This window comes from Brassica napus, chromosome C6 (genome assembly GCF_020379485.1).
Source record: "Brassica napus cultivar Da-Ae chromosome C6, Da-Ae, whole genome shotgun sequence".
In the NCBI taxonomy this organism is placed as follows: domain Eukaryota; kingdom Viridiplantae; phylum Streptophyta; class Magnoliopsida; order Brassicales; family Brassicaceae; genus Brassica; species Brassica napus.
This window is the reverse complement of record NC_063449.1, coordinates 46,735,938-46,749,062: the sequence shown is the minus strand read 5'-3', so window position 1 is coordinate 46,749,062 and position 13,125 is coordinate 46,735,938. Positions and strand designations below refer to the sequence as shown.

The window sequence follows — 13,125 nt, the reverse complement described above, 5'->3', positions numbered from 1 at the left end:
AATGACCACTGTTCCCAAATGAGCTATTACCATGCTACCCCTAGTTCACAATGATCCACTAAACCGCTATATATCTGCAAAATCTAATATTTGGATACGGAAAGATCTCAAAATCAATAGTTTTCTTTCTCTTTCATCTTTCCTTTGCAAGAATATTTTTCTTTCTCACATAGAAACGATTTGTTCTTGAAAATTGATGAAGTTTTTTTCTCTGTTGCAATTCTCTTTTGGATGTTACTGATAGGAATAGAAACAAAACATCATAGAACAATCTCTGTTGATGACAACTACAGCTTCGTACCAAGACTAGCTCGACAAAAGAGAGCCTTCTTGAAGACATCTCGCTTACTGGCCAATTTATGGATCATCATCAAAAACTAACAAGTGAGACCAAGAAGACATCAGGCTTCTTACTATGCAACTTGGATCCAGGGACTACGACTTTGAGTCTTTTATATCTCAGAAAGAAGAAGATGAAATAAAATTTTGGTAATGATGATGATGATGATGATAATTTGGCTGAGAAGGTGTTGGAATTGGATCCAGGGAACACAACTTTGAGAACATATATTTAGCCGTGTAAATAATATTATATCAATTAGTCTTGTACATTAGATATGTATGATATTTAGTACACGTAACTCAATTATATTAGCTGGCTATCATAACTTTTTTTCAGTCTAAATGTTTTTGTTTACGGCTTCGAAACTTCTTTACCATCCGACCATTAATATTAACCGGTCAATTTTTAGAGCAGACTTCATTTAAAAATGTTAACTATTCAACCGATATTCACAAACGTATTTGTTTTGTATACATTTCTAGTCTAAATGTTTTTGTTTACGGCTTCGAAACTTCTTTACCATCCAACCTTTAATATTAACCGGCCAACTTTTATAGTAGACTTCATTTAAAAATGTTAACCATTCAACCGATGTTCACAAACATATTTGTTTTGTATACATTTCCAGTCCAAATGTTTTTGTTTACGGCTTCGAAACTTCTTTACCATCCAACCATTAATATTAACCGGCCAACTTTTATAGTAGACTTTATTTAAAATGTTAACCATTCAACCGATATTCACAAACATATTTGTTTTGTATACATTTCCATACTTGTCCCGGAAAAGCTTCAATCTCATTTCTCGACTATGTTTCATAAGCTTTTCCAGTCTACATGTTTCTCGACTGCGTCTTCTGCAAACGAAGAAACCGGGCAACTGCGTTATATAGACGACCACAGATTTTAGAAAGATATAAGAGATATAATATTGAGTATTTCCGTAATACAATTTTTTGTATGTATAGGAGGCAAATCTTTTCTTAGATTTGTTTCAGGATGCGCAGTATGCGTCAGAGATTTTGTGGAGAGAGATGAAGCCTGCAGAAAATAATAGCTGATCAGATACCAATGTAAAATTCCAAAATCGTAACCAAATCTTTAAACTACAGTACTAAATCAAACTAAATCTCTCCTGTCAGACACAACCCTAGTAAACCTAAACTCCAGAAGTTGAGTGGCCAAATTAGAGGGTTAGTTTCGTCTTTGTTACTGACTTAAGCGTGACAAGTTTCCTCTCTTTCCTATTCTCCTAATTTCGCTATCTTCCTATGTTTTACACCTAAATTGCTCTTCATTATAAACACTTATTCAATATAGTTTTTATTTTAATTTAATTATTATAATTAATAAATACGAATTAATACAAATAAATAACAAAATAAAGTGCATTTTTTTTACTTCAGAAAAATTATATCCTAAAGAAAAGAAAATCACTCATGAAAAAATTTAGCAACACAATAAAAAAGAATATATATTTATGAAAAGTGAGTAAAATAAAACAAAACCTATAGAGAAAAATTATTGTGTTAACATCAGCTTTATCTCTGGTTTCGGTCTTGAGATTTGTGTCAAACTAAAACACTACATTATTTATCTTTAGCCTAATCACAAAAAAAAAAAAAAAAAAAAGCAATGGTTCGAACTCGTGAAGCGTGGGGCACTACTCTAAGACTAATAACCAAATGAACTAATGACAACAATGTGACATACAGGCGTACAAAAAAGTTATAATTATAGTATAGGGCACGTGCCACACCCCACTCTGCTGTGGGTCCGCCCCTGCATGTATATATAACATGAAACTTCTTCTGCATATTCCATTAATTTTTTTCTTAAATAATAATAAAGTTCTATTTTTATTTTCAGACTACATAGATGATCACTTGATTGTGTGTATTAATGTAAAGACCCGGATAAAGGATAAGACGGTAAGTTAAAACTATAAATTAAGGCCCACTATAAAACCCAATTAACTATTATTCGTTTGCGAGAATTGACCCAAAAACGGTGGTGTTAAGTTTAGCGGGAAAAAGGAAACCGTAATCTTCTTCCCTCCAGAAAACTAAAATCAAACCTTATCTAAGGGCCTGGCTGGTTGGTGTAACCCGAGGCGGTTGTGGTTGCGAGAATTTGTGGATGCAGATGAATGCGGTTTTTAACGGTTTTAAAATATTTGTACGATTGTCACTACGGTTAGAAATTGATGCGTTTGCGGGATACTTATAATTAGTTAACTACGAAATACAACATCGGTTAAATAATAAATTAATAATATTTATATTTTTATAATTATAAAAAATATTAAACATCATAATATTATAATAAATATAAAAATCATATTCATAAAATTATATTTTATTTTTTAAAAAAATTACAATATAAATTAAAATATAATAGATATATTTTAGTATTTCTATTATTTCAATTTAAATTTAATTTTTATTTTTGTATTTATACTATTTAAAAAAAAGGAAAAACAATTTACCTTCTTACAATCATAACCGTTTTAAACCTTTTAAATTTAAAAACATCAAACATAATCATTTAAAATCAAATGAAATGTAAACATAGTTATTGATATAAAAAAAACCAAATAAATGAAAGAATAAAATAAAAAACCAAGTTCTCGCGAAACAAAAAATATTATTCAATGAAAACAAAACAAAAATCTAAAAATTTGAAGCCTCAGCTGCCACTTTCAACTATCAACCTTCGTGTAATAGATAATTTTTTTATATGTTTAATAAAATCTTAATGCATTTTGGATACATTAGGAAAATCATATTTGATACAAGTTTTTTTTTTGGATTTTGAATGTTTTGGGTTTTAACGGATATCCATTTAAGTTCGGGTTCGGTTCGGATAATATTCATTACTCGAAATACAATAAAACAAGATCCATTCGGTATTTATGTCGAATTCGGATCGGTTCGGATTCATTTTTATCGGATAGGATTCGGTAACAGAAACGAATCACTGAGACATCGGACATATCGTTCTTTAACCTTTCAACGTTATTAATTTTTTATCTTCTACCAAAGATCCCCAAATCCACACCAGAAAACCCTAAGCTCTAGATCTCGACACTTCAACCTCGCAAACCCTTAAATTGACCATGGACGAACCAGCCGAAGGAGGCGCGATTGCCGCGACGGCGATCCAGCAGACTCCACGGAGGAACGTCCGTCGGAAGCTTGTTCAGTCGACGCTGCTCCTCCCGCGCAAACCTGACGATGCGATCGAGTCCGACGGAGATCGAACACGCGACGCCGCAAACAAAGAGGACGGCGAAGAAGGAGGAGATGGCGATTTCGGCAGCAGCCAAGGGAAGAAGACGAGGAAACAGAGGACTCCGAAGAATAACGGAGCTCCCAAGAAGGTTGATTCCTTGTTTTTTTTTTTTTACCAATTGTATAGATTATTATTAGGTTAGTAGCTGGATTAGTGTATAGATTCTAGTGTCTGTGATGCATTAGTATTGTGTAGCCAATGTGATAGACCTTGTAATTTCTGATGAAGATGGCTAAAGGAAAGTCGCCTCGTAAACCAACGCCTAAGAAAAATGCAACTAAGAACGGAGTTGTAGCTGCTGGTGATGATGATCAACAAACATACGTCTCTCCTCCAGTTCCTAATTTGCGTCTGGAAGCAAAACTACGAGCTGAGGTAAAGTAAACGGTAACTAGGCTCTTTATAGAGGACTAGCCACTAGGCGTTAGCAAAATTATTGGTTTATTATATATATATATATTATATACATTTTTTATGACATATTTTAGTTTTAAAGTTTAATTATAAAATTATTGTGATGAATTATCAAAATTAGATATACAAAACAGAAGAAATTAGACAAATTTGTAGATTTATAATAATATTATTGCTTAATTTAACATATTTAGACAAATTTGGATCAAGTTAAACCGATTTTAACCAATTTAAACTGTTGAATCATATAAATCGGTATAAATCGGATTTTAAGAAAATCGTTTCGGATAGGACCGAGTTGCCGCCTAGGTGGGGGCGCCTAGACCGATTTTTAGAACCTTGAGTAAACCTAAGCACAAATGGTAAAGTAGCTTCATTCACTTGGAGAATGTGATGTACATTGCGTCTGAATTTTGGGAGATTATTGGTTTTTGTTTGATCAGGAAGATTCGCGGATGTCTGCTGGCAAGCAGTTACATCCCTTTTTCTCATCTCGGAAAGGAGGTAAAAAGAATCAAGAAGCTGCAGCAGAGAATGGTAGTTTTCAGGAGCAAGGAAAGGATCAAATTGGACCTATCCATGTATTTGAGAGGTTTCAGGTATGTTGTATTACGTATAGTGTAGCTTTCTTCGATTATGTTAAACTAAGAAAGCAAAAACCTTTCTTCTTAGGATGGTTATCTGACCATTGATTGGAAGAACTGGACTTTTGTTGAGCATGTGTCTACTGCTTGGAGTTCTCATCAACAAATAAAATTTGAGTCTCTTAAACTCGGACTCAAAGAATTTGATCTGATTGAGCTTCCAACTCTTTCACATCCTGACGTGTGCGTTATCGATGATGAAAAGCCTGAAAAATGTGCTACTCAATCACAAGTTGTGGCAGAGGCATCTCCGTTAGGCTCCTTAGATGGAGCTCAAGTGGTGGTGAGTCAAAACTTCTCCTTTTTGGTCTGTGTTTTTTTTTGTTTCTTTGAACTATTCATTGACAAAAGGGTCATTTCCTGCAATCTTTCTAGGGCTGTGAAGCAGTTAACTTGTCTAATTATGGTGAGGCTACAGCAGACGTTTCTCATGAACTTCAAAGGTACTTGTATGGTTTGATATATCAGTAGCAGAACACATGATTGATTCATAATTTTCTAATCTATGCAATAATGAATTTCAGTGGCCAGTCTCGTAGTAGCTTGTGGGTAGATAAGTACCAGCCGAGAAATGCCTCGGAGGTTAGAAATTTTGAACCTCATAGTGGAAAATGCATGTTTATAATACGATTAAAGAAAAGCAACAATGACAAGTTTCTCATATTTTTTTTTACTTCTTGCAGGTATGTGGTAATACTGAAGCTGTAAAACTAATGAATGAATGGCTCTGCCAATGGCGTGAGAGAGGCTTTCAGGCAAGCCAAGACTTTTTGAGAAGTGATGCAGAGAATTCGCAAGATGCTGACTACAACTGTTCTGAAAGTGATTCCGACTCAGAAAATACTGACTGCCTGAAAAATGTTCTCTTAATCATTGGTCCAGTTGGGGTGTGTGATAAGATCTTCTATCACGAAACTGTTTTTGCTTGCTTCTACATTGCTTTCTGACTGTACATGTGTTGCAGAGTGGGAAATCTGCAGCTGTTTATGCATGTACTAAGGAGCAAGGATTCAAAATCATTGAGGTATGAACGTGTTTTCCGCTAAATGTATCTGATATTGTCTAGCTACTGCAAAATGAATGTCTCTAATGGACTTTTGTCTATATAGTCTAATGCATCGGAATGCCGAAGCGGAACAGTTGTTAAGCAGAAGTTTGGGGAGGCTCTTGAGTCAAATAGCTTATCAAGGTACATAGAGTTGCAACCGTTTATGTATATGCTTGAATGTGTTTATATTCACACCATTTGTTACGGCAGGTCCTTGGAACCTCTTTTCAATTCCTGTACTGATGGCAATGGGGTAGAGGATGTGATTGAAGTGACACCTGTAGCCAACTTGAAGCCTTTAATTCTTTTTGAGGATGTAGATATTTCTTTTGCTGAAGACCGTGGTCTCGTGTCTGCTATCCAGGAGATTGCTAAGAAAGCAAAAGGGCCTGTGGTATTGACAGCCAATGGTAAGCATTTCATCCATGTTAAAAATATTTTTTTCTCACTTGTAGCTAATCTTAATTAATATACTGATTGCATTTGTATTACTTCGTTATTTACAGACAAGAATCATGGTCTGCCAGACAACTTGGAGAGGATAGAGATATGCTTTTCTTTCCCATCAACAGAAGAGCTGTTTAGCCACCTTTCTTCGGTATATATTCTGATGCATAAGCTTTCATTGTTAATTGAAATCTTCTAACATTTGTTGTTCCACAGGTTTGTGCAGCAGAGGAGGTTAAAGCTAATCCTGATTCACTACAGCGATTGACCATCTCTAGTGGTGGTGATATACGGAAAGCGATCATGCAATTACAGTTTTGGATTCAGAGTAAATCAAAAAGAGGTATAGAAAACTAGTTTTAGTCTCAATAGTTTCACTATCTATATTTATTCTGTTTATAACACGTTTGATCTCTTTAACATTTTACAGTTAGAAAGGCCAAGAACACTGGTGAGCCAGATCGATTTGATCACGAAGCTGGTCACGTGCTGCTTCCCAAGATAATTGCCCAGGAATTTCCTTCTCAGTTATCACAGTTTGTGGAGAGTGAGATCGCTAAATCATTATCCATGGCGGAGGAAAGTTATGACACAGTCGAAGTATTTGTTGAAGAGGTTGAAAACGAGAAAATGCTTGATAGATTGTGGAGGCGGGGCATAGAAAAGAACACAATAGAAGCCAAGAAAGCAGCCATGTTAAGGCTGAACACTTGTTTTGAGGATTGTGATGAATTAGAAGACGTTCCATCTGAACTTACCGACACTTCCTACCAAACACTGTCTCTCTCTCGGCCAAACAGAAGAAGGAAGCTCAATGTTGTGATGTCCTCTGATTCGGAAGATGAACCTCTGAGTGACATTAATGAGGTGTCCCAGTCAGTTGATGTATCATGTGTACCAGAATCTTCATATGTTCCAGAAACTATAATGGATGGGGAAGCTGAGCTGTCACCAAGAGCAGTATCCTGTGGTCATTTTGATGGAAGAGTTGAAGCGTCCATGAGTGAAGACGACGATGTACAGAACTCCCTATCAACAGAGATACACATTGACAAATTACAGGGTTTTGATTGCTTGATGAATACGTGTGAGATCATTGCACAATCTTCTGATGGGACAATGATGGAAGATTGTGTAGGGAGTTCTCAGAAGATGCAACAAGTAACAGATGAATGCAGCCGTATAGATTTTGGTATGGCATTCAAGGCCGCTCAAAAACCGAAGCTTGATACGGTGCAAGAATCATGGAGAAAACTCTGTTCGAGGCATGCTGATCTGAAGCCATACTTGGATTCAGAACCTGTAGAAGCTCCACAGCTTCTTGACATCACTCATCAGATAACCAATCTAATTTCAGAAGCTGATCTGACACACTCTAGATGCCTGAACTTTGTGAGTATTACATTTACACTTCATCTTTCTCTCTTCTAGATTACAGTTGTCAGCTCAGACATTTTTTAACGTATGGAGTTCACTTGTTTAGGTTGCGATGGAGCCAATGATGAACGCTTCTGGAGATCTTGACACGTCTGGCCTAGCTAATGTGCTTGAACAGATGACTTCTACTGTGTCACAGCAAGGATTTAGCTTTTTCACAAACCAAATTGCTACAACAGAATCCGTCCCTACTTCATCAGCCACAATGCAGGATTACACATTGAGCAGTGGAGGCTGCTTGGATATGAAACCAGAAACACATATTAACGTAACAAAATGGTAATATTATCCTCCATAATATTTGAGTCGTTGATGAATACTATATCACCTTCACTTGGGTTATCTGTTGCAGTTGCAAGTCTATTATCTTTCTCAGTATCTGAGTTGCTGTTTTTTGGAATGCAGTGAGCGAATGGAACAGCTTTATGGCATATTAGAGTCAGTCGTCCCACTAAGATCATTGAAAGGAAGAGCTTTCCATGAATACGCTTCATTCATAAGTCAGATTTCAAGAGCTGACCCCTCTAATGTATCTGGAGCCATAGAGAAAACCAGACGGCGAAGGTCAGTTACCAATTAGTCCACCATAGTTTCATTCTCTGAGTATACGAATGATTCACTCTTCTGATCTCCATGTCTCCTTGATTCAGGTCAAGAGAAGCTCGACATTATCTATCAATGGATCTTTCCTCAGAAGACATTGCATTCTTGAGCCAACACAGCACATATAGAAGAAACGAATAAACCAGCAGATTCAATTGTATAGATATTAGAAACGCTCCACACTTGAAGAAGAGTTTTAAAACATGTTTGCTCAGCAATAACTTAGCAGAGATTAGAGATTGACCCTTGCTTTAGGCATGACCTTAGTGCATATTTATATATACACTCTTACTTAAGGTTTCTGAAAATGTATTAGATAAATTAAAGATTCTACATATAAATAGGGTTGAACCATTATCTCTTCTACAAGCCATAAAACAAAATGTTACTGTTCTCTAATAAGGTTTGTTTTTGAGTAAAATGCATATGTAGTAATGCTTCTTCTCTCTTCTGCAGCATCTGAGATCAGACTTTGCCTTCGAGTTTATCGTTATTAACAAGAGGAAGCAACTCCATCTTGTTCCTTGGTGTACGAGGAGTCCTAGGCGTTCCCGGCTGCTGCTGCTGCGAAAGCTTATGCCTCACGTATCCATAGAACGTGCAGCCCACAAGCGTGATCCCACATCCAACAGCATTCATGTACGATATTGGGTTACGGAATATCAACCATGACACCATTACAGCCACCGCAACCTACACAAAAACATGCTCAAGACATGCGGTTTGCAAACAAAACAATAAGAGCTTAGCATTGTGTTGTTACCTTGAGGTTTCCAGCTACGTTGAATGTGACTGCGGTTGTTGAGTGGATGACATAGAAGATGGAAAAGTTGAGGCAGAAGGCTAACACACCAGAGCTGAAGATGATGATGAGCGCTGACCAGGGAGACGGGTGTGCATCAAACCAGCTTAAGATTCCGTTGCCTTCAAGTAGTAACGCAGGTATACCGAGAATCATGGTGGCGAAAGGCGCCATGTAGTACACTGTGTTTATGCTACATAAACAAGAACACTCCATAATGAATCAAATCAAGACACAACAAGAAGCACAAAAGAAACTAAAGAGGAAGAGCACTGACCTGTCAAACTTGTAACCATGGAGAAGAGACTCAGCTAGAATGGTCTTTGTAGAAGTAGCCAAACACCCAAACAGAGCAGCACAGAACCCAAACATGTTAAAGCTAAGCTCAGTAACCGAAGTCAGAAGAATCCCACCAACAATAGGCACAAGAGACGCCCAAATACGCCAATCAAAGTACTTCCTCCACACCAGCCACTGCAACACAACTGCTCAAAACACACAAACATACACAAACACACACAATCAGATTCATCCAAACAACAGACTAAGATCAAATCTCGAAACCCCCTAACCTGTAGTAGCTGGAGTAAAGGACTTAATCGTCTGCATAAACGAAACAGGGATGTAACGGAGGCTAACATTCCCCAACACAATGTTGATGCAGAAGACGAAAGACATGGGGAAGATCCTCCTCCACCGATCTTCCGGCTCGACAACGATCAAAGGCTTAAGCTTTAGGACTTTGATCACGACGTAAGCTCCAATCGACGAACATATGAAGTGGACGCACGAAACCGATAACGGAAACTTGAAATCCAGTTTCTGCAATCAAAAATCAAAACTTTTTAAGATTAGATCACAACGAGAGAGAGAGATCAGATCAATACCTGGAAGATCCATTTGTTCATGATGATGACGGTGACGTTGAAGCCCCACCACTGGAGAATCGCTAGCAGAGATCTGAACACGCTTCCTTCTTCCATCTGATCTCTCAATACCCAGAAGAAAAGTTTGCGAATTTCGGAATCAGATCGCGAAATTGAGAAGACCCAGAAGAAGATTAACGAGTTTCGGGAAGCGAATCGGTGAGACAGAGAGAGAGATCGAGAGCTAAATAGAGAAGAGCTAATGAAGGTGAAAGTTGGAGAAGGTAACGGTGGCAGTGAGGGGCTCTTGTTCAATGTGAATTTGTTTCTTCAGCTCTCTATGAATCTCGAAACGTCTCTCTCCATCTCTCTCTTTATGCCATGAAAATAATGTTTTTGCTCTTCCGTAGGATTCCTTTTTATTATAAATCAGAATATTCTCTTTCTTTTTTTTGGAAATTAAATTATTATTTTTTCGTCTGATTATTCATATTCATCTGAAGTAAAAATCTAACGGTGACAAACTGACAAAGAAGTAAAGAGAGTAAAAAATGACACGAAATTGTATATGTGAAGGTTACTTGAGTCAACTTTCATTTTTCAACTCAGTGCATTTGATTTTTTGGTGATAAATTCAATTTTTCACATTGTTAAATTTAGGTGTTATTGGTTTATATATTTTGATTGACTTATAAATTCATATATTATTTATAAATCCGATTAAAATATACAAATTCAGAGGTTTTCCCTTGGATTTGAGTCTTTGTATTTTTAAGTAAAAAATCCAAACAAATCCATTCAAATCCATTATAAAATCAAATATATTAATAAATCCGTACGATTGAATAACACTTGATTTGATATATAATTTATGAATCAATTAACCAATAATACATGATTTTAATACAGATTTGAAAATCATAGAACCAATATATAACATTAGATTTAGTTAGGATTTTCAAATCCATTAAAATTCAACAATATTTTAATAAGTAATAAATCCTACTTAAGATGTTTTTTTCCAACATCATATGGTATACGAATCTACAGCATCTAATGGTAGTATTAGGTTATTGGACTATATAGTATATAATATGATATTTTAATTATATAATGTAAATTAACATTTTACCCCAAAAAAATATATAATGAAAAACCTCCATATATCACTAAATAGAATTTGAGTGTTGTATTTTATGTGTCAAGCAGTACTTGAGTGACAAAAAAAAAATACTAATTATACTTCTTTTTACTATTAGTGTTACATTTCAATGTGTTATAATTTTCACCAGAAAAGAGAGTTAAGAGTACATAATTGTAGTCTCTGTTTTTATTTATCAACATTTCCTATTGTTGTAATCCAATAATTTTGTTTGTTTTTACGTCACAATCGAAACATTTTGTTTATTTTCATCACAATGGAAATTAAATTGTTATTTCCTTGAATTTTAAATAGATTTGATTTGCGCTGTGGTATTTATCCTACGCACTTCCGAAGATGTGGGGAGATTCTTGCCGTCCGATTAGCATACTTCTCTAATGACGTTGACATCTCAATGCTACTGTCTGTTTTTTCGTTGGTTATGGAATATCTAATTTATTGGTTTATATTTTGCATACTCTATGTCTTTTTGTTCTAATAGTGTTTTATTGTTTGTAATCGATCAATATATAAATTAGAAACTGATTTTGGAATTAAAGTTAGAAAGCACTAACTATTTACTTATAGCATTTGCGCGTTAAAGTGAATTTACGGTTTTAGTATTTGTAATTGATCAATAGTTCAATATAAATAAGAAACTGATTCTGGAATTAAATTAAAAAACCACCGACAATATACTTATAGCAGCATTTGCACGTTAAAGTTAAAAGTTATCAAAACTGTATATGGACCAAGCTACTCAATTGTCTTTTATTTTTGTTCTTGTAAGCATTAAAAGAAATAACACATGCCGAATAATATTGAGGAAATTTATGAAATTGCCTTTAAATTTTAATAGGATCTTAAGTTTTCTCTGAAGATATAGGTTTGGCAGCCAAATTGTAAAAGAAAAGTGGGGATGCAAAATGTGTATTTATTAATATTGAATTGCTTTGAAGTTATACATGAAATTTTAAAATATTAACCACTTTTATGTGTACAGTTTCACAAGCAAAATGCATGATACTTATATGCGAAATTTTATGCATGAGACCGGGTTTAACATGCATTGTTCCTGCATATATATGACCATTCAATAATGTGTGTTTTGACTGTCTTGGTCAAACCATTTGCTGGTCTCACTTTGTGTGAACAATAAGATAGGGAAAATATCATGAATGAAGTAGGCAGCAAGTTTTGGTTTCCCTTTTGCATATAGTATAAGCAATGAATACTAACTTTGATTTAACTAGTAGCTAGCTACGATGGGGTAAAATGTAAGGCAAGTTGGAGTTTTCAAGCCAATATTTAAACCACTATTAGAATTTTATCGATCGCTAAGTGCCAGTGATTATTGATTAGATAAACACAATATTAGTCGTTGGCGGTTAGGTACATATGCTCGTAATTTTACCCATGCATGCATGATGATTGTATAACATATGTGTCAAGATAATGCTGAACAGCTTATATTAAAAAAAAAAAGGATAATGCTGAACAGGAGAAGCTGCGGATATTGGTTATACTTTAAATCATAAAACAAAAGAAGATATCAGTTGTTATCACTTTTGAAAATATCACTAGATAGAGAGCAAGTTATTTTCTCAGGTTACTCAATAATTCCGTGACACATATATAAGACAATTTCTCAGAAGCAAATCAGGAAATCCACTTTGATAGAAAGGGGAAGAAACCTACAAAAGTAAAAACAGGTATTTAGAGAAACTCTTTCCTCTTAATAACCATTAGCTACCATTATTGTCATATTCCTTATGCGGGTTTCAATTATTGAACGTTAATACAAAAGGTTTTATATAGCCAAAACGAAACGGAGACGCAACATATATGATCAAATGATATCATTATGATTCAGAGACAAGTGTGTGTTGCCACTTGCCACCAAGTGTGTATAGTTTGTAATTTGTATCAAGCACATGGACGGTGTTTGTCCCTTTGCTTACTACTACAACACTAGCTAGGGAATAGAATCTGATCTGCAACAAATAATTATAATAATAACGAATTACATAATGATATGAAATCAACTAATGAACTAGAAAGCCCTTTATCAAAAAAAAAAAAACTAA

At 35.2% G+C, this 13,125-nt stretch overlaps 2 protein-coding genes across 2 annotated transcripts; one reads left to right on the top strand and one right to left on the bottom strand.

Annotated features, from left to right (window-relative positions):
* Window positions 1–3,314: 3,314 nt before the first annotated feature.
* LOC106389520 (telomere length regulation protein elg1-like) lies at window positions 3,315–8,586 on the top strand. Its single transcript, XM_013829795.3, has 16 exons — window positions 3,315–3,724; window positions 3,865–4,011; window positions 4,494–4,649; window positions 4,723–4,977; window positions 5,070–5,137; window positions 5,219–5,276; window positions 5,378–5,581; window positions 5,659–5,718; window positions 5,804–5,883; window positions 5,953–6,152; window positions 6,249–6,340; window positions 6,406–6,532; window positions 6,620–7,581; window positions 7,673–7,905; window positions 8,032–8,190; window positions 8,277–8,586. The coding sequence occupies exons 1-16, from the start codon at window positions 3,461–3,463 to the stop codon at window positions 8,368–8,370; spliced, it is 3,159 nt and encodes a 1,052-aa protein (XP_013685249.3). The 5' UTR covers window positions 3,315–3,460; the 3' UTR covers window positions 8,371–8,586.
* On the bottom strand, window positions 8,522–10,294 carry LOC106354599 (UDP-galactose transporter 1-like). The gene is made up of 5 exons (XM_013794576.3): window positions 9,919–10,294; window positions 9,604–9,853; window positions 9,309–9,516; window positions 8,993–9,224; window positions 8,522–8,922 (listed from the first exon to the last, which is right to left on the bottom strand). Exons 1-5 carry the CDS (start codon window positions 10,012–10,014, stop codon window positions 8,695–8,697), a joined length of 1,014 nt encoding a protein of 337 aa, XP_013650030.1. The 5' UTR covers window positions 10,015–10,294; the 3' UTR covers window positions 8,522–8,694.
* Window positions 10,295–13,125: the final 2,831 nt, after the last annotated feature.

Excerpts from the sequence above, each read along its gene's own strand:
- LOC106354599 (XM_013794576.3), bottom strand. The coding sequence starts at position 10,014 with ATGGAAGAAGGAAGCGTGTTCAGATCTCTGCTAGCGATTCTCCAGTGG. Across the intron at positions 9,854-9,918 it reads TGAACAAATGGATCTTCCAG|AAACTGGATTTCAAGTTTCC; the intron begins GTATTGATCTGA and ends TTTTGATTGCAG. Across the intron at positions 9,225-9,308 it reads CATGGTTACAAGTTTGACAG|CATAAACACAGTGTACTACA; the intron begins GTCAGTGCTCTT and ends TTGTTTATGTAG.
- LOC106389520 (XM_013829795.3), top strand. The coding sequence starts at position 3,461 with ATGGACGAACCAGCCGAAGGAGGCGCGATTGCCGCGACGGCGATCCAG. Across the intron at positions 5,719-5,803 it reads AAGGATTCAAAATCATTGAG|TCTAATGCATCGGAATGCCG; the intron begins GTATGAACGTGT and ends TTGTCTATATAG. Across the intron at positions 5,884-5,952 it reads GAGTCAAATAGCTTATCAAG|GTCCTTGGAACCTCTTTTCA; the intron begins GTACATAGAGTT and ends TTGTTACGGCAG.